We start from the raw sequence: 20,204 nt of genomic DNA on the forward strand, positions 1-20,204 counted from the left end.
GAAGGCAGCGACGGTAGAAAAATAAATTTATGGAATCATCTTTTTTTTCAGAGCGGATGAAATGACAAAACAATGATTCCCTCTGAAGTCATGATTCAACTCAGCTCCCTAATGTTCTAAGGATAGTTCCAATATTTTACAGTAAAAAAAAACAAAAACAACTACACAGGATAGTCAATCAATAATCAATCATCAGTCACTCCGTCACATGTGATTTATATTATCTGGTAGTTATATTGCAGGAATCCATTCAAAGGTCAATTATCGACTAATTTAGCTAAAATATTCCATGGCTTGATCAGAATTCATCTGCAGAGCAAAGCGAGTGGGATGCTGGGAAATGTAGTACGTGACCTCCACCGCCATTCTGAACTGTAAACCTCAATAACCAATCGCAGCAGCCTGGGCAGTGTCACAGCCAATCGTGCAGTTAAGATACATCACCGACCAATCACGGAGCCTCTCTTTCCGCAGCAACAAATCATAGTCCCATAAACATCCCGCAGCCAATCACAGCAAGTCATCTTACGGCCAGCCAATCCGAATACAACAACATGCATGATGCCGCTCGCCAGTGCGCCTGCGCACACGGTAGACAGCTGATAACTCATCTATTATGCTACTTGGCTAAATAAAAACCTCCAGAAAGCAGCCGGAGCCGCCACTGGACGTCCCGGAGGACCCGAACTCAAAGTAAACCGACTCTCCGACGGTAGCGGGGCAGTTTTGCGGGTCCGGGGAGCGCGGGTCGGGCCTGGGGGGCCGGAGGTGTCGGAGCCGCTCGGCGCCTTCAGACAAAGCTCAGCTAACAGGCTAACGGCTCGTTAGCTAGCCAAACACCGCGGCAAAGTCTGCTAACATCGGCGCTTTAAACCGACCGACCGGCGGCGGGGACGCTTCCGACCGAACATTTATCTTCACCGAGCCTCCGGCGAGCACGCACGGCCCGCAGCAGCCGCCGGAGAGCCGCCCAGGCCTCGGTGTCGGCGGCTCTGTAGCTCGGCTCGTTAGCGAACTAGCTCGGATTCTGCATCGGCTTGCCCGCCATCTTTTAAAGCGAGATAAATGAGCAGTTCCGTCCGCACGCAGGGCGTCGGGCCCGGGGCCGCCGGGCGGCTGTACCGGGACTCTGAGCGTTAAAGCCCGGACACTAGGCGGTGGGGTGTGCCGGACAGCCGATGGTACTGCTGTCGGCTGGATGTGTGCAGTTTGTCGGTCGCAGCGGTGAGTGTTAGCCGTTAGCTCTCCGGTAGCCGCAGCGAGCAGCCACCGGACTCCATCTGTTGATCCCACAGAACCAGATCCGGACTGGAGGTTTGAGTTGGATGCGGTGTGGGGCAGGCAGGTAGGAGACCGGGATCGGGTCCTGGCGGAGCAGACGGTTTTCAAGTGGTCTGTCGCCCAGCTGTGTAACTCTGCTGCAGGACTGGTGGACTGACGAGTCAGGACCAGCACCTGTTGGGATTCAGAGAAAGCTGAAGGCCTGAAGTAGACCCGGGTCAGGTGTTCAGTTTACAGACAACGGTGAGAACCCCCTTCAGGTCTAGAGACCTGTCTCCGCGTGTCTTTTTTTTTAAATTCTGTCTCGTTAAGACCTGAGACTGTGTGCATCTTATGTCAATACGCTGTTTGATTCAGTACCTGATCAGCGTTGCAGCTGAAGATGCTGATTGATCTTGTATTGATCAGCGGTTATTGAGGACATTGAGCTGAACTGCTGATCGGTTAATTCTCCTGATGAAGTTCTGAATGGTTTTCTCTGCAAGTTTCTAGATTGTGTGTTGTGGACTTCAACTTGAGATGAATTCACATAAAAACTCCTCATCGTTGTCGTCAGCTGGAAAAGTGAACTGGACAGAAGTCTTCAGTTTGTTTGTGTGTTTTTCAGCTTGAGCTGTGAGTTTTAACCAGTGATTCTTGTTTTCTGATGGTGATTGGTCTGTGATGATTGATCAGTCAGTCAGTCAGTCAGTCAGTCAAACGGCAGAAAGATGAGCTGTCTTGATTCCGTCAGCTGAGTTTGTGTAGACCTTTTCAGTTGCTGATATAAAGACAAAGTTCTGGTGATGAGTTCTCGACTATGTGATTGATTTTCGCAGATTAAATGATTGGAAATCATCTTTAATGAACACAATGATCTGTGTGCAGAAAAATAAATTTCACTGATATAATTCAGAAGATGGTATGAACTTTTTTATGTCTTAATGATAAAGAGCCTCACTCTGGCAGCTGCAGAAGTCTCTGGTCCTCACTGAGAAGAAGCTCAGGCCACAAAGACGATTTTTGACAGGGATTTTATCTGCCTGGGTGGGTCTTGGCCCTCACCAGAACTAATAAGGTTTTACATTCTGATTTTTGTTGTTGAGATGATCATCTTGTACATTCAGACCAGTTCATAGCCTGGTGTCACACATTTTACACCAGTTATTGAACCATGTAATCTTGAAGAAACAGATCTTTATTTAAATGTGAGTTGAAATGGTCTGATCAATTGAATAATTGATTTCATCTGCTGATCAATTGATTAGCTCATAAAATGTCCATCCAGGTGATGCGTTCCGATGACCAGTAAGCACTGAGGGTTAGAGACTGTGATTGATTATTAGAACTATTCACTAAATGAGGTCAAACTATTACAACGTGAGAAAGAAAAGTCGATTCTGGTCCCGTCCAGTCTGATCCGTCGTTACAAAGTTGTGCTAATGACTGGTCCCAGCCAGTGTAATGATCAGTGAAGGGACTGCTATAGCTTGTGTAAACCAGGTCGAGGTTCATGTAGACCAGACAAATTCTGTCTCGTGAGATTTTCAAAGTAAAAATTATTAGGCAGGTTGGGCTCATTGTTTCCATTGTTGTGCTCTTTGTCTAATTTATATAAGATACGTCAGATACAATTACACTCAATCACACCTGACTATCAATATTTAATCATTCAAATATTGCTGTTAGCAGCTATTTGTCAGGCCATACACATAACTGAACCAGGAAATGAATGACTCAATAATGATTGTTATACTAAGATGAACCTAATCAGATTGAGATCACAAACGCACAGCACAACATGAATAACAAACAAAAGACTTAAAGTTATAAACGAATCCGCAGACCATGTCCAGATCTGGACCTGGACTCTGTTCTGAAGAGTCCTAAACCTTTATTCTATTTAATGGCCATCAGGGGGCAACTCCACTGGTTGTAAACAGAAGTCAGATGCAATTGAAGTCTATGGGAAAATGTCCCCCCTCCTCCTCCGTAAACATTTTCCTGATGAGTTTATGGTCTCAGTCTGTAGTTTACAGTCTTCAACATATGATAATTTTTTTTTAAAATGATGCTCCATTTAGAGGGGAAGACCAGGAAGGAGGGGAGGGGAGGGGAGGGGGTGGGGCTATTGTGGGCTTGATTAGACTGTACCACCCAATCAGGGTGAAGTATAGAGCAAGCCAGCTCCATCCTTCACTCCTCTTCAGCTTGCCATTCTCCAGGATGGCCAAAAGACAAATTACAAATTGGATGCTTCAAAGGAGCAGCCAAGACACCGACGAGTGATGTAATTTGCGAGATGGGGGCAGTTGGTTTGAGGCAGGTTGTTGGTCATTGTAAGGTGTTGTCAACCTAAAACGGCCTGCTGGGATCCAAGGGTTCATAAGGAGCATCTAAAATTAATCAGTGAGAACAGGGGCTGCCAAAGGCGTCCAGGACGTCCTTGTGGGTAGTGGTGGGGGCGTCATGTAGTCAAATCAAAAGTGGATTGCGGACATCTATGGAACTAAAACTGATTACTTTCATAATTGATTAATCTGACAATATTTATCTGATGAATCAATAAAAGTATTCCTCATCTGAAACTCTAACAATAGAAGGTTGCTGCAGCTTTAATTCAACATGAATCATTTATTTTACTTTTTCAACCAAACCATCTGAGATGATAAGTTTCTGTTTGCCAGCATCAGAACTAACAATCAGTATCTCTGTCTCTCAGGTCGTGCGATGGGTGTTTGTCTCCTTGGGGGAAGCGTCGAACTGAAGTTTCAACACCAACCGCACCTGAACTGAACATACACCAAAACACACCTGTGTGGCTGCGCACACACACACACACACACACACCCCCTCACACCCTCAGACCACAGAGGGGGTTGTTTTTTCACCTTCAGGTCAGACACTGCTGTCCCACAGTGCATTGCTGCGTCACCGTCGTCCACCATGTCGGACGCCCCTGAGGCTGCGCCCCCCAGCCCCCCTCCACTCACCAATCCGCCCCCCCCTGAGGTCACCAATCCTACCAAACCTGGCAGGTAGGTAACCAGTTGGAGTCGAGCTGACCTGGAGTCTAAGACAAGGAGTTCTGAAACTGAAGGCTGTAGAGGGTTTTCCGTCAGTGTCCCCTGGAGCTTCACTGATCTCTGTGTCCTTCAGGAAAACCAACCAGCTGCAGTACATGCAGAATGTGGTGGTGAAGACCCTGTGGAAACATCAGTTTGCCTGGCCGTTCTACCAACCTGTCGACGCCATCAAGCTCTGCCTGTCGGTAAGTCACTGAGCATTTATCAAGCAGATAGGTGAATTTTGTGTATTTTCAAATCAAAAATCAAATCAGATTTATTTGTATAGTGCCAAATCATAAAGTTATATCAAGGCACTTTACATATAGAGCAGGTCTAGACCAAACTCTTTATACATTTATTTAAAGAGATCCAACAGATCCCCCGATGAGCAAGCACTTGGCGACAGCGGCAGGGAAAAACTTACTTTAAGAGGCAGAAACCTCGAGCAGAACCAGGCTCAGGGGGGGCGGCCATCTGCCTCGACTGGTTGGGTTGAGAGTGAGAGAGAGAGAGAAAGAGAAAGAGAGAGCGTGAGATAGGCATGGGGGGGGTTATAGGCAGGAACATGTTGCTGCATGAAGTTCATGGAGTTGAGCTGTAGTACAGAATTCATGAAATATGGGACCAGCAGGTGTTGCAGGAACATGGGATGGTGATGAGTCACCACCTGCAGGATGAGGACAGAGAGAGAGAGGAGAGGAACTGGGAGAGACAGAGACTTTGGCAGAACATGGTTAGTAAATGCAGTATGAATGTATAGAACTGGGAGAAACATGGATTTTAAAGAAGCATGATTCTCATCAGAGCATGCAAGGGGGGAGGAAAGGAGAGCGAGCGAGCGAGAGGGAGGGAGAGGGAGGGAGAGGGGGAGACAGAGAAGCTCAGTCCTTCCCCCAGCAGCCTCGGCCTACAGCAGCGTAGCTAAAGAGTAGATGACTTTAACTTTTTAACTATCAGCTCTGTCATACAGGAAAGTTTTAAGCCTGGTCTTGAAAGTTACTAAAGAGTCCGCCCCCCGGACCGATGCTGGAAGTTGGTTCCATAGAAGAGGAGCCTGATAACTGAACCATCTGCCTCCAGATTTACTCTTGGAGACTCTAGGAACCACAAGTAAACCTCCATCTAGAGAGCGGAGTGGCCTGCTAGGACAGTAAGGAACTATGAGCTGTCTGAGATACGATGGAGTTTGGCCATTAAGAGCTTTATATGTTCAAAGAAGGATTTTGAATTCTACTCTATATTTTACTGGCAGCCAATGAAGAGCAGCTAACAGGAGAGATGTGATCTCTTTTCCTAGTTCCTGTTAATATTCGTGCAGCAGTGTTCTGAATCAACTGAAGGCCTTTTAGAGATTTGTTTGGACATCCAGATAGTAATGAGTTACAGTAGTCCAGCCTAGAAAATCATTCAATAGTCAGGCTTACGCTTCCCAGTCATTATGCTATGCTAAGCTAAGATAACAGTCTCCATGTTTCCAGGACTATCACAAAGTGATCAAGAACCCGATGGACATGGGAACTATCAAGAAACGTCTGGAGAACAATTATTACTGGAGCGCCAGTGAGGCCATGCAGGACTTCAACACCATGTTCACCAACTGTTACATCTACAACAAGGTAACCTGACTCTGCATGGGTCCCCCCCAGGTCCCTCTGGTCTAAAAGACACCCTGCCCTGTCCCTAATGCCAGCTCTTTGACTGTTCCTGCTGCTTCTGTCTCAGCCCACAGACGACATTGTGCTCATGGCTCAGGCTCTGGAGAAGATCTTCCTGCAGAAAGTGGCTCAGATGCCTCAAGAGGAAGTTGCTCTGCTGCCTCCAGCTCCCAAAGGGAAGAACAAGAGTAAACAGCCAGCGGCTGCCACCACAGGTGAGTCCTTCAGTACTGTAATACCATAATACTACCATAGTTATACTATGACAAAAGACACAACAAACAATGAGGCCCAATCCCAATTTTCACCCTACTCACCTCTAACCCTAAAAAATAAGCCACAGGGGGTAGGGCTTTGTAATCTTCCCTAGGAATTGGGACACCACTTGCTGCGTCACTACGTTGTTTACATTCGGACACGCAAGCGACTATGGATTCCCAGTAGCAACATGGAGGCTACGGTTCATGTAGATTTCAGTTGGCATGTCTTTATTTTTGTATGTAACTGGTTAATTTTGGGGTAGGGGGTGTGTTGGGACTGGGCATCTGTGTAAAAGTTCTATTATTGGAAGTTATTGTATAGCAGCATTTGTACCGGACATGATGGCATCTCATTCTTTCCATCGCTCTCTCTCTCAGTGAGTCAGCAGGCGGAGTCTTCAGCATCCCCTCCCACCTCTTACCCCTCCCCCTCCCCGTCTCAGACTCCTGTCATTTCCACCACACCCACGCCTGTCCAGGCCACACCTCCTGTTTCTGCCCCACAGCCACCAGCAACCTTGATGCCGTCTGCACAGCCTGTTGTCAAGGTAACAACCATGTGGAGTGAAACAGCATCACATGATCCAAAATGTGACAGAGAAGTTGACTCAGGTTTCTCTTTGTCACCTGTCTTGTCTCCCTCACAGAAGAAAGGTGTGAAGAGGAAAGCCGATACCACCACTCCGACCACATCGGCCATCTCTGCCGGTCGTGCCGACTCTCCGTCGGCTCAGGACACCAAATCAGCCAAACTGGGCTCGTCCCGCCGTGAGGCCGCTGCCCGTCCTGCCAAGACCCGGCGTGAGACGGGTGAGGAGGTTGCAGGTGCTGAGGTTGGAGGTGGAGGAGCAGGCGCCATGGGGAGGAAGGGCAGTAAACTGGGTGAGCAGATGAAACACTGTGACGCCATCTTGAAAGAAATGCTTTCCAAGAAGCACGCTGCCTATGCGTGGCCGTTCTACAAGCCCGTGGATGCTGAAGCACTGGAGCTACATGACTACCATGACATCATCAAACACCCCATGGACCTCAGCACTGTTCGGGTAATGCACACTGCCATGACATGCTTCACTCGCTCTCTCTGACTAAACTGATGAGATGAAAGCTGACTGTGACTCCCACCCCCCCCACAGAAAAAGATGGACAAAGGAGAGTACAGTGATCCTCAAAGCTTCGCCACCGATGTCAGGTTAATGTTTTCCAACTGCTACAAGTACAACCCTCCAGACCATGAGGTGGTAGCCATGGCCCGCAAGCTGCAGGTACGTCAGCCTAGGACCCGGTCTTGTAGGACCTGGTGGAGCATCTCAGAACTATATGCTTCAGTCCTGGTGGGTTTACCTCTCCGTCTCTGTCTCCTCAGGACGTGTTCGAGATGCGTTTCGCAAAGATCCCAGACGAGGGCCTGGAGACGTCTGTCCCATCCACAACACCATTGGTCAGTAAAAGCACTGCCTCCTCCGACAGCAGCAACAACTCCTCCTCTGACGAATCCTCTGACTCTGAGGAGGAGCGAGCCACGCGATTGGCTGAGCTACAGGAGCAGGTTGGTGCTGCCGACCAATCACAGGTCAAGAACATCCTGGTTTTCTTCTCTAACATTGTCTATTTAAATAAATTTCAGAGATGATTGATGACAGTATTTATCCTACGTATAAATGTGATTGTAGAGTCCAGTACAGGTGAAGGCGCTCCTGATTATTGATCCCAGCTCGTAGGTATTGATTATTAGTCTATTCCATCAGTTGAAGGCGGTGCACGAGCAGCTGGCCGTCCTGTCCCAGGCTCCGGTCAGCAAGCCAAAGAAGAAGAAAGAGAAGAAAGACAAAGAGAAGAAGAAAGACAAAGACAAAGGGAACAAGGGGAAGATGGAGGAAGAAAAGAAGCCCAAGGCTGCCGCCCAGCAGCCCAAGCCAGCCAATCAGAAGAAGGCGCCAGCCAGGAAAGCCAACAGCACGGTTACTGCCACCAGGTAGGACTCACTTCCTCCATTTCTCCTGGACTTCTAGGTGACAGTGAGTTCCCTGTCATGTGACGGTCCAAGCGCCTCTGTTTCCAGGCAACCGAAGAAAGGCAGCAAGACGTCAGGCGGGGGCTCAGCCAACGGAGATGACGGAGAGGAATCGTCCCTGCCAATGTCATACGACGAGAAGCGCCAGCTGAGCCTGGATATCAATCGACTGCCAGGGGAGAAGCTGGGCCGCGTGGTCCATATCATCCAGTCCAGAGAGCCGTCGCTGAGAGACTCCAACCCTGATGAGATCGAGATTGACTTTGAAACCCTTAAACCCTCCACGCTCCGGGAGCTGGAGCGCTACGTCAAGTCCTGCCTGCAGAAGAAGCAGAGGAAGCTACTGCGTAAGTCCTGCTTCACCCAGTCCTGAATCCTGACTCCGATCCCAGGGTGTAGACCTCCCTCCAGGAAAACCTGAGTTTGTGGCAGAGCCAATTTGACTGAACTGACATTTTTACTTGAACAGCTGTTTGTTATATATTTTTAGAATGTGAGTTTTAGAAAGTAAAAATCTTATTGCATCTGAATTGCCATATTCTTACAATGCTAATGACACAAAACTCTTAAATCTTGTTAACACCCCCTCCCCCTCTCTCCCTTCCCCCCTTTTAGAGAAGGCAGCAGGAGGCGGAGCCTCAGGAGGAGGGGCTAGTCGTTTGAGTGGCAGCTCATCTTCCTCCTCTGATGACAGCTCCTCAACAGGAACCTCCTCTTCCTCTGACACAGACTGAACATACACTCAAACACACGTGTTACTTAAAACACACACTGATTGCACACACAGAGGTTTATCCACCACACACACAGGAACTCAGTCTACACACTTAACACATGCAAGCACAGACATTCATGTAAATTTCAATACTAAACAGACACACAAAGACAGAGACGTACACTCTGAGCTTATTACACACACACACACACACACACAACCTGCACACATGAAACACATACACACATGCCCAGACTTGGAGACTGTATGTAAATAGGCTGACCTGTTTTTTAGCTCCTAGTGTTTTCGTTTTTTTTTTTTTTTTTTTTTTGTTTGTTTGTTTGTTTGTTTTTTTTCTGGAGGAATCAGAGACAGAAGAAGCAAAGAAGAAAAGGAATGCCTCAGTGAGGAAGAGGAAAAGGAAGAGGTCGTCTTCATCCTTGCTGCCACAGAAATATCCAGGCTTTCTTCTTCTTTATTTTCCTGGATGGCTGGCTGTGACCCCTGAACTCTGAACACATTCCAGAAGCATCTACAGAGCATTGTGGGGGAAGAGGAGGCGATCCATACATGGACCGTTCTGGAGCAGATTTTTGTTTCCCCTGAGCGTTCAGACCAGACCCCACCCAAATCTAGTCTCGGGGCCAGTCGGGTCTGGGATTCATCTATATCTCATCAGACCTGTAAGAGTGTATTACCAGAACCAGCACATGGAGACGGTCGGGCCCAGCTGATGACATCGTCACAACGACTTCAAGCAGCTGATTGCTCTGGGCGCGGCAGGACTCAGGTCCTGGTCTGGACCAACAGATCAAACCTGGATGGTTTTCAAACGTGGTCTCACCTGCACACCTCAGCAGTGCTTTGGACTGAAGGATGTGAAGATCAACAGCTGATCCAGGTTCAAATCTGTGTTTCTGGAGCCAAACCTTCTGAGACCAGAACTTGTCCTCTGATGGTCCTGCAGCCCAAAAACCTACTGTGTGCCCTGGGGTCATCAGCGGGGTCCTGGAACCAGGGCCTCATCCTGGCTTGTCAGAGACCCCCTTTTTTTTTTTTAACACTACATTTGCTTCGTTTCGTTTCTCTTCAATTTTTCAGGTTTTGTGCCGAACTCGTTTGTGTCTTATGAGGTTCTCTATATAAAATATCTTTGTACCGCAGTCCTGATCCAGATCCCCACACTCCCTCACCCCCACCAAACTAAACCACTCATATTGCTCCTGACCCTCTCACAGATACTTCAGACCTGGACTCAAAAGGTTCCAGATGTGAGGAAGACGGGATCAGATGGAGGTTACACCTGCACCTGTGGAGCAGGGTCCTCAGCCAGGAATCTGATACCTGGTTCATTTTAAACCTTTTAATGACTTTTAGTTTCAAAGTTTTAATTTTTACAAAAGGAGAAGGTCTTCAACAGAATAGCATCCATCTCCACCTGGTTTTATCTGGTTTCAGTAAAATCCCCTGATTGGCTGCAGCAGTGAAGCTTCTGACTTTGGCTTTGATACCTGACCAGGTCCGGGTTTATTAGATGCACTGCATCTATCGCTGTTTTAGTCCAGAACCCTTCAGACTCCTAAACTGGAGGATTTTCTGTGTTGGACTGGAGGTAGGTCGGCTGAAGTCCATGTTTCCATGTGGCTGCCTGATGCTCTGCTCTGATTGGCCGGTTGTAAAGGACACTTTAAAATTTCCACTGTCTGTCAGTGAACACATCACATTGGTCGGGGGGACTCACCTGTCTTAAAACCAGATCTGACCTTTGACCCATGCGTACAGATAAATGTGTCAAGTCTTCCTCTGGGGTCAGTCAGACTGTGGGCAGAGCCAGCACAAGTGAGGGTGTCTTCTTTCACCTCTACAGGCGAAAGAGTCCTCTGATCCAGAACTAGGACAAGAGTGAGGTTAGCTCTGAGCATCCTCAGACCTCCTCACCTTCACACAGCTGACCAATCAGTGAGGAAGGCTCCTGATTGGTGGAGCTCATTGGTATTTAAAATAGTAGACCCTGATGGGTTACTGATTAAGGATCAACTCTGATTTTTTCATTGATTTTCTGTCAGAATAATCAGATTGGCACATGTTCACCTGGTCACAGATGAGGTCACAGGTGAGGAGGTTTAGTCACTATCAGCTGATCAATATTTGAAGTTTGAGGTGTGTCGACCAATCAAACGCTGAGTTTTCCTTACCAGACAGTTGCCCTGAGTCAGTATGTTGCCCTGGTGACTGAGTTGGACAGCTTGTTGCTACAGTAACCCTCCTGTTTGTTTTTAGTTGATGGTCAAGCTTTGATGCTAATAGTTAATTTTTGTATTTTAATAAGAAAAAGGAAAAAAGTGATTTTATGTATTTGCATGCACTCCGGCCGTATGTTCTTTCTTCCGTATGTTTGAGCACTGTATAGTAGCTGTATAGTAGCTGTCTGAGGTTTAGATCGAACTCCACTCGATAGAGTAGAGAAAGAGAGGGGACGAACCGACAAAAAACCAACAAGTGAATTATTTGATGTAATTACTGATATGGGATCCTTATTTTCTGAGTTCCTTTGTTTTCATAAATAAACACATAAACCGACTCTGTGACCGGACTCTGCTTCACTTTAATCTTCAGTCTAAACATCACAGCCCAGACCAGGCAGTTCTACATTGTGTTTAAAGTATCAGAGGTATCAGTCGACAGAAGAATGTTCAGTCTGTATTCGCATACTGAGCCTTAATACCAGACAAACTCATTGAACGCGACCTTGTTGTCCCCGGCTGGTGGTCTGGACTCAGGTCTAAGCAGGACCCAGATAACTAAGTCCAGTTGGAACCACTTTAGTCTACATGACTGTACAGATCCTGGACCTCCCTTCAGCATCCTCCAGCCCCCTTTTGTCCCGGACCAGCACAGCCTGGTTTCCATAGCTGCTGTACCAGGTGGACTGGCTGCGATTCAGGTAGGTGGGGGGAGGCCCCCCCTGCAGCTCCTGCTGCTGCTGCTGCCAGATCAGCAGCGATGTGTCGTGGAACCGCAGCCGAGCGAAGGCCTCCGACAGGGCCTTCTCCGCCAGGGGGGGCCGGCCGGCGCCGGGCTCCTCTACAGTAAGCTCACAGTCCGACATGTTGAAACCAACCAGCTTGGTCTGGATCCACTCAGGTCCAGATCTCCGACAGTCATGATCCGACCAGATGAGATTAAAATGGATCCATTAGACTCAGATGGTCTGTGAGAACCAGGAAAGCTTTCAGAATAGAAGACCTGCTCACCTGAACAGGTGTGAGTTGGCTCGGGTCTGACGTCATTTCCTCTCATTAAACTTAGGTTCACCAGCCGAATTACTTACACCACGTGACGTCATCGCCGAGCAGCTAAAGCAGAGAAAACTGACTTGGGGGTTTACATCCGCGTTATGTGGGGAAATCCAGACCTGGTTCAGGTCCTGCCGGCTCCCGTAGAACAGTTTTTTTCCGTGCCGTCGAGTTACAGACAGAAGAGCTAACAGCTGTTAAATTACCTGAAGCTAATCCCGCCGTTAGCTCCCGCTAGTTCCCCGGATAAAGATTTACGTACAGGTGACGTCACAAACATTCGTTCCGATTCTTCAGCCACTGTAGCAGCCTTAGCACGGGAAGCGCCGCTGCATCTAATAGCAACGGTGCGTCTGCAGAGCCGCCCGGGTAGGACCTAATGTCTCAGAAACGCAGTTCCTCCCTACCGGAGCGGAACCAGGTCTGGGCAGCTTTAGCTTTATGAACTGGAGAGATTCACACAAAACAGTAAAACGCAACGAAACATGAACACACAAAAATCAGAGTTGAATGTTAAGTTTGAACTGAATGAACACAAAAATAACAAAACTAATGAACACAGCTGTACAGGTACTGATGGTGTGTATAGTTCTTCTGGGCTCAGGAGGTTGACAGATTTCTATGACCTTTAACCTTTAACCCAGCTTCAGATTCTCCAGTCTTAAAATAAGAGCATGGGGGGGTCCAGTCCGGTCCCCCCTCCCGCCTCTTTCTCTCTCTGCCCCCCCCCCCCCCCCCCCCAACAGCTGACAGTAGAAGAAGAAGGCCAGCTGATCTATTTATAGCAGAGTCCCTCAGAGTCCCAGAACTGATCCGTCTCAGTCCTGCAGCTCGACGTCCCACCACCACCAGACCTCCGCCATGCCCGGCAGCCAGGCCCGGTGCCGGCCCAGGGACCGGAACAACGTCCTGAACCGGCCTGAGTTCATCTCCCTGAACCAGCCCCCCCGCAGGGAGCCGGGGGAGGCCCGGGGGGGTCTGAGGAGAGCGGCCTCCAGACAGCAGAGTCAGCAGGAAGAGCCCCCGCTGAGGTAAGAGACTCCGCCCTCTGACGTCACAGTCGTCATTCACTGTCCACAGTCCGGTCCCGGCCCGTACTGATTCGGCCCGCTGTCCTCTCTGTGTCCTCAGGGGGTCCAGGGACTCGTCGGAGGGGGGCCCGGCTGAGGGGGGGCCGAAGGAACCCCGCTGGCCGGAGCAGGACTGCATGCAGCTCAACCCGTCCTTCGGCGGCATCGCGCTCTGCTCTCTGCTGGCCATCGACATCAGCCTGTCCCGGCGCCTGGGGGTGTGCGCCGGGCCGCGGGGGTCCGGAGCCCCGCTGCGCTCCATGGTCACCCTGCTGGCCCTCAGTGGACACGGCCTGATCTGGGTCTGCGGGACTCTGTTCTGCCTCTGGAGGAGCAACACGCTGGCCGGACAGGAAGTCCTGGTCAACCTGCTGCTGGGTGAGAGCCACTGAGGTCCACGTTGGGAGGGGGTTCTAGTGACGTCACAAGGGCGTGAATAACAGTATGATAGGATCCAGGGGCGCGCGATCACATGACTGAGGATGAGAACGTGGTGTGATGACGTCACTGTTTATCATAGATATTGATTATTGATGGGTGTGCTGGTCTAGCTCTGATTGGTCAGAGGGTGAACTTGCCATCTTCCTGTTTCAAAATAAAGACGTGATGATACAAGGACCTTTATTTTGAAAAACTAACCACGGTGAAAACACATGTGAGTTTAGCTGCTCCTACAGAGCTAACAACAGCACGAACAGCTTTTCAGTTGTTGTTGTTGCTTTGACCAGACAACACTTCCTGTGAGCAGCTTATTGGTTAGCATGCTAACTCCTAGCTGGTTGCTAAGTGCAGAAGTCTTAATCAGCTGTTTCCACATCTGGAGACAGATGTTGGTGACTGTTGGGAAGGATGTTTGGTGCTGCCAGTCAGTGAACAGCTGATAGTGCTAACGTAAGCCCAGAGCTCTGGCCCAGAGCCAGACTTGTGTCCAGACCTGGTTCAGGTGTAAAGTAGAGATCTGATCCCTCAGTGTCCTGGTCTATGTGCAGCTCTGGTCCTGGACTTAATGACGGTTGCTGGGATGCAGAAGTTGGTCAAGCGCAGAGGACCATGGGATCTCCCTCCGGGGTTTCTGGACTATATCTCCATGGATACATATTCCTTCCCAGCAGCCCACGCCAGCCGAGCCGTCATGGTGTCCAAGTTCCTGTTGAACCACTTGGTTCTTGCGGTCAGTGATGGTGTTTCTCTTTAGCTGGGAGCAAAGAACCCTTTTCCTTCAGACCTGCATTATGAGGGTCCAATCATGGTAGAGCTTCATTTCAAAATAAAAGTCAACACTATTCAATATGCTAAGACTTGGACTAGACTCAAAATTGATCTGGATCATGTTAGTCTCAAACTTTTTTTGAAAACCAGAGCCCTGATCAGCTGGACTCCACTGGTGGGTCAAAGACCATTGTGTCTATTAACTCTTGTTGTCCTCCAGGTCCCCCTCAGGATCCTGCTCTACCTGTGGGCCTTCCTGGTGGGTGTGTCCCGGGTATTTCTGGGTAAACACCACCTGTCAGACGTTGGCTGTGGCTTCGCTCTGGGTTTTCTGCACTTCAGTTTGGTGGAATCTGTTTGGCTGGACTCTGCCACCTGCCAGACCCTCATCTCCATCGGCACACTGCGCTGGACTCTGCTGGTTTAGAACCAGTTGCTGTGGGTCTACACGGGTTCAGATCGGAGTGAGACTGCTATAAACCAGTGTCGACCAATGTGAACTGGTTTTATATACTTGTCCTCATGGAGTCCTCCACCTGCCAGGTTCTCACATTATCAGCTGCTGAGCTGGACTTTAGACGGGTGTTTTAGTGCAGTTCACACTACTCTGGACTGGTCCGGACCGGTCCGGACTGGTTTGACTTTGCTGTGGTTCCTGCCAAACTTTCACCAACAACATTAAACTGGACTGCTTAGAAAAGTTTAAGGCTGGTACAAACTGCTGTAGTCCACCTTAGACCAGAACACATCAGTCTGGTTTGGATTGGATTCACAGCTAGAACATAAATGAGTTTAAAGTGTGTTTGCTCTGTTTTTTTTCTTTTGGTCTGACTCTGATCAGATTTATCTTGAATGATTATTAGTTATTAATTATTACTCAGGAAAATCCGATGGTTTCTGAAGTGAAACTGAATAAAACCTGAAGATTTGTCTGTTTTGGTTCAGTAAATTAATTATTATTATTCACATCAGTCAGTCAAAATATTGTGACCAATGACAGGTGGAGTCAGTGACATTTATTACCTTATTACCATGGGTACCTGTCAGTGGGGTGTGTTACTTTATGTCTTTTGGTTCTTTTGGCTTTTGTCTCTCTGATGCTGTTTTGAAGCCATGTTATTGCAACATGGAACTTTTGATCAATAAAAGGAAATAACAGACAACAAACGAAAACCTGTGGCATAAATAGGAAGTTACGTCGGATTTCGCGTCGTTAGTTTAAATATTGTCCTTCTGCACTCGCCGTTTGAATCTCTGTTACGCTTGCGCACTTGCCCCAATGTCGCTCGCCACATTCTGGCTAAGTGGCTAAGCGAAGCTAACAGGCTTACCACCTTCTTCTCGGTGCAGCGTTGAGTCAGTATCTGTTCACATCTGGTCCAGACCAGGGCCCTGTTGTTAGTACAGCGCCGGTTCTGATCGGGAACCTCCAAAGACTGCAACGACTTGCTGTTAGCATCAGGGGCTAGCTTAGCATTAGTTCTGCTGCAGCAAATCAAAACAAACTGAAGCTAACGACGGCTAGCAGCCCGCGAGCAGGAAAACATGGCGACGGAGGAGAAGAAGCCGGAGACGGAGACGGTCAAACCGCCTTCAGGCTCCTCCGGAGCCAGCAGCAAGGTGAGTCTGGTGAGACCGTCCGGATGTGATTCATGCTGGGTTTTATTTAGCGTCAGTCCGGGAGCAGCGAAAATTTCCCCCAGATACACAGGTTTCGGGTTCGGATCGGGTCTGATGTGATTTGAGAACCCGGTATCTGACCCTCTATAATCCCCATCAGTCCATTACCACTGGAACAAGTGTGTGTGTGTGTGTGTGTGTGTGTGTGTGTGTGTGTGTGTGTGTGTGTGTGTGTGTGTGTGTTTCCAGTCTAACCCGGCAAAACCAAACTACACAGTGAAGTTCACTTTGGCAGGACACACAAAAGCTGTTTCCTCTGTCAAGTTCAGCCCGAATGGAGAATGGCTCGCCAGCTCCTGTAAGCTCGCAGCGCGCACACACACACACACACACACACACACACACACACCAAGTGTCCATATACATCTGCCCAGTCTGTCATGATGCGGTAACCATGTTAATGTCTCTGCAGCTGCTGACAAGCTGATAAAGATATGGGGAGCATATGACGGAAAGTTTGAGAAGTCCATTGTTGGACACAAACTGGTGAGACACTCCAGACCTGATCGTGATCTGAAGTCAGGCTGGATCAAGACTGATTCTAGTTCTGATCCTGGATCTGTGTGTACAGGGGATCTCTGATGTGTCCTGGTCTTCAGACTCCAACTTACTGGTCTCAGCCTCAGATGATAAAACACTCAAGATCTGGGACAACAACTCTGTATGACTCACACACACACACACACATTCTCATATATGCATTAAGCTTTCTGATTGGTTGAATTGGACTGATTGATCAAACCGACCAATCCTAACTACTTCAAATTTGCGTTAAATCACTTTGACAGCAAAATGTAACCAGACAACCAGAGTGTAGCTGATGTCACTTGTTGTCTCTCTGTCTCTGAAGGGGAAGTGTCTGAAGACATTGAAGGGACACAGCAACTATGTCTTCTGCTGCAACTTCAACCCCCAGTCTAACCTGGTCGTCTCCGGCTCGGTATGAATTATATGAATCTCCTTAGTCACCTGACTGTCTCCATGTCACCTGATTGTCTCTGTGTCTGTAGTTTGATGAGAGCGTTCGTATCTGGGACGTGAAAACGGGAAAATGTCTGAAGACCCTGCCGGCTCATTCTGACCCCGTCTCTGCAGTAAGTGTCACTGCTGACCTTTGACCTCACCGTGCTGCTCAGACTCAGGTCCTCCTCAGTAACAGATCCTGGTCTGCTGTCTTAGTGTCTCAGATCTTTGAGCCACAGACCACATATCATCAGACAGGGTTTGTGTCAAAAACTCATCAATGTGATGTTCATATCAACAAGAAGATTAAAAATAAACTGGAGCCAACAAATATCTGATGAAATTAACCCAAATTAAAGGATCTTTGATCAGTGACCTCTGACCTCTAACTTCTGCCTGCTCTCCAGGTTCACTTCAACAGGGATGGGTCGCTCATTGTCTCCAGCAGCTATGATGGACTCTGGTATACACACACACACACACACACACACACACACACACACACACACACACACACAGAGCTGTTAACCTGCCTTGGTCTTTGTCCACAGTCGTATCTGGGACACCGCCTCGGGACAGTGTCTGAAGACTCTGATTGGTGAGCAAAATCTGACTGAATGCACAGAAACAGTCAAGCTGTGACGTTTCAGTGATCATTGATCAATAATTAATAGTCAATAATGTGGTCTCTGTCCTCAGATGACGACAACCCCCCAGTGTCTTTTGTGAAGTTTTCTCCGAATGGAAAATACATTCTGGCTGCGACTCTGGACAAGTCAGTGTCAGCAGCCTGTCTGTCTGCTCACCTGTCCTGTATCTGTGTCAGTGTGTTTCATTCAGTTAATTCTGTTTTCTTCTTTACAGCACATTGAAGCTCTGGGACTACAGCAAGGGAAAGGTACTGTCTCACTCCCTGTCTCTCTCCCTGTCTGTCTTCAGCAGAATAATCTCCTGTCTGTCTGTTTAGTGTTTGAAGACGTACTCTGGACACAAGAATGAGAAATATTGCATCTTTGCGAACTTTTCAGTGACAGGAGGAAAGGTATGAGCCTGACAGCACTCACTCAGGGCAGATACAACCCAGATCTAATGTTAATAGATGTATCGATGGTGACCTGTGACCCCTGTGTGTGCAGTGGATCGTGTCGGGCTCAGAGGACAGCATGGTTTACATCTGGAACCTTCAGACCAAAGAGATTGTTCAGAAACTACAAGGACACACAGGTATGACCTTTAACCTCGGCCAGGATGAGGGTGGACGTAATGAACGGACATGAAACAAGAGCAGGGACATTCAGATGAGAGGAAAATGAGTGTGTGTGTGTGTTTGTGAGCAGATGCATCGGCTGTGTGTGTGTTTGTTTAGGTATCAACAATAAGATAAATAAATGTGACTATAATGAGCGTTGATGTGCTGATGTCTGTCTGTCTCTGCAGACGTGGTCATCTCGACCGCCTGTCACCCCACGGAGAATATCATCGCCTCGGCCGCACTGGAGAACGACAAGACCATAAAACTGTGGAGGAGTGACTGCTAGACCGCAGATTCACATCACGATCTTCACATCCAGGTCCACAGCTGGTTTACTACACACACTCACAGAACAGGTCCTCCACCCAGTCCAGAATCCTGATGTTTGATGGATCAGTGAAAACGGCTGATAAAGATTAAAGGAGCAGTTGAACCTGATAAAACCTGTGGAGACTGAAAACACACACACACACACACAGACAGCCTTTGTTCATTTACCACAGGAAGTACTCAGGTAGGAGGTGGATCTTATTGTCTGCTCACCTGAGAAAGGAGGAGGAGGCCTTTATTTCTGGCTTCCTGTTGTTTTATTGCGATAGTTCACTATTGCTGCCTTCTCCTGTTCCATAAAAAACAGTACTTCCTGTTCTTCCACATTAAAATCACAAAAGTAGTTCAAATGAGCTTTACTGAAAGACTTGAATTGTTTAAAAAAGTTTCTGTTAGCTTTTAATGAAAATTTTGTTCAAGTTAAATGAAGTTTTGTCAAAATCAGAACCAAGTAATGGATAAAAAGCAGTGACTGAAGACACCTGAGGCCAAACCAGGACGAGGTGATGTCAACTGTTGATGTCAACTTTAAGTATTCAGATCATGTGGCACCAAGTAATCGTTGCTAGGCAACAATATGACTTCTGCTGGAACCCTCAATAATTGTGTGTGGTGCATTCACAGACTCACTGATCTGTAGGTACATCTAACAATGGCTCTTCATCATCACCTCTCAGTGTTTCCTGCTTCCTGTCTGTTGGTCAGCTGATGAAACACGTGAGTTTTCAGTTATTTGTAAATAAAGATTTTTGACTGAGTTTGTGTGTGTGTGTGTGTGTGTCGTAACTATAACTGTAGGATGTACAGTAAACATTTTCATGAAATGTCTGCTGCAGTACAAATCGGTATTTCATGCCAACTGAAGAATTCATTTCATTTCATTTCATTTGTAAGTTAATATAATATATCATTATATAACTTTAATTCCCTCCCTGACATTGTCTCACAATGAAGAATACATCATTAATTTAGAATAGGACCAAATCAAAGTCAAATTAATTTGTTTTGTCTTATTTGTGATAAATAAATAAATAGAATTTCTAATTGGTGTTCAATAAATTGTTGTGCCAGCAGTGCAAATCTGGACCAAGCACAAAAATATAACCCAAAGTGGTATTTGCTGTATTTCCTGTGCATTTATCCCTCTTTTAGAGTCTTATAGAGTTTAAAGTCTATTTTACAGTTGAAGGAGACACATTAGTTCATGCTGCCAGCACACACCTTTGCTGGCCCCCATACAGAGGTAACTGTCAAAGTTGTCATGTACTCTTACATGAACACCTCAATGACCTATTAATACAGTTTGGAGCAGACAATGTGAGGGCCCTCTATGAAAGGAATCTAGAGCTGGATAACAGAAAAAAGAGCTGGAAATCAAGAAACTAAAACTTGAGATCGAGCAACTGGAGTAAAAGGAAAAGGGTACTGCAGTAAA

At 47.6% G+C, this 20,204-nt stretch overlaps 4 protein-coding genes across 6 annotated transcripts; 3 read left to right on the forward strand and 1 right to left on the reverse strand.

Moving 5' to 3' along the window:
• Positions 1-564: 564 nt before the first annotated feature.
• On the forward strand, positions 565-11,557 carry LOC115048568 (bromodomain-containing protein 3). Of its 2 annotated transcripts, none has more exons than XM_029510131.1 (12): positions 565-693; positions 3,983-4,298; positions 4,420-4,531; positions 5,807-5,944; positions 6,051-6,198; positions 6,622-6,791; positions 6,891-7,286; positions 7,377-7,505; positions 7,607-7,813; positions 7,989-8,215; positions 8,303-8,601; positions 8,870-11,557. In XM_029510131.1, exons 2-12 carry the CDS (start codon positions 4,207-4,209, stop codon positions 8,986-8,988), a joined length of 2,037 nt encoding a protein of 678 aa, XP_029365991.1. In that variant the 5' UTR covers positions 565-693; positions 3,983-4,206; the 3' UTR covers positions 8,989-11,557. The 2 variants fall into 2 exon arrangements, with proteins under 2 accessions (XP_029365991.1, XP_029365992.1); XM_029510132.1 differs by having other exon boundaries at positions 7,607-7,789.
• brd3os (BRD3 opposite strand) lies at positions 11,558-12,971 on the reverse strand. Its single transcript, XM_029510133.1, has one exon. It carries the CDS (start codon positions 12,076-12,078, stop codon positions 11,797-11,799), a length of 282 nt encoding a protein of 93 aa, XP_029365993.1. The 5' UTR covers positions 12,079-12,971; the 3' UTR covers positions 11,558-11,796.
• A 71-nt stretch (positions 12,972-13,042) lies between these two features.
• LOC115049223 (inactive phospholipid phosphatase 7-like) lies at positions 13,043-15,480 on the forward strand. 2 transcript variants are annotated; one of them, XM_029511263.1, is made up of 4 exons: positions 13,043-13,266; positions 13,397-13,713; positions 14,325-14,506; positions 14,765-15,480. In XM_029511263.1, exons 1-4 carry the CDS (start codon positions 13,127-13,129, stop codon positions 14,969-14,971), a joined length of 846 nt encoding a protein of 281 aa, XP_029367123.1. In that variant the 5' UTR covers positions 13,043-13,126; the 3' UTR covers positions 14,972-15,480. The 2 variants fall into 2 exon arrangements, with proteins under 2 accessions (XP_029367123.1, XP_029367122.1); XM_029511262.1 differs by having other exon boundaries at positions 13,047-13,296.
• Positions 15,481-15,792: 312 nt separating this feature from the next.
• On the forward strand, positions 15,793-19,527 carry LOC115049222 (WD repeat-containing protein 5-like). The gene is made up of 13 exons (XM_029511261.1): positions 15,793-16,164; positions 16,414-16,522; positions 16,637-16,710; positions 16,796-16,885; positions 17,075-17,164; positions 17,235-17,318; positions 17,595-17,650; positions 17,739-17,785; positions 17,887-17,962; positions 18,052-18,085; positions 18,155-18,229; positions 18,324-18,411; positions 18,625-19,527. The coding sequence occupies exons 1-13, from the start codon at positions 16,090-16,092 to the stop codon at positions 18,723-18,725; spliced, it is 999 nt and encodes a 332-aa protein (XP_029367121.1). The 5' UTR covers positions 15,793-16,089; the 3' UTR covers positions 18,726-19,527.
• Positions 19,528-20,204: the final 677 nt, after the last annotated feature.

Source organism: Echeneis naucrates, chromosome 9, assembly GCF_900963305.1.
Source record: "Echeneis naucrates chromosome 9, fEcheNa1.1, whole genome shotgun sequence".
Taxonomy (NCBI): Eukaryota; Metazoa; Chordata; class Actinopteri; order Carangiformes; family Echeneidae; genus Echeneis; species Echeneis naucrates.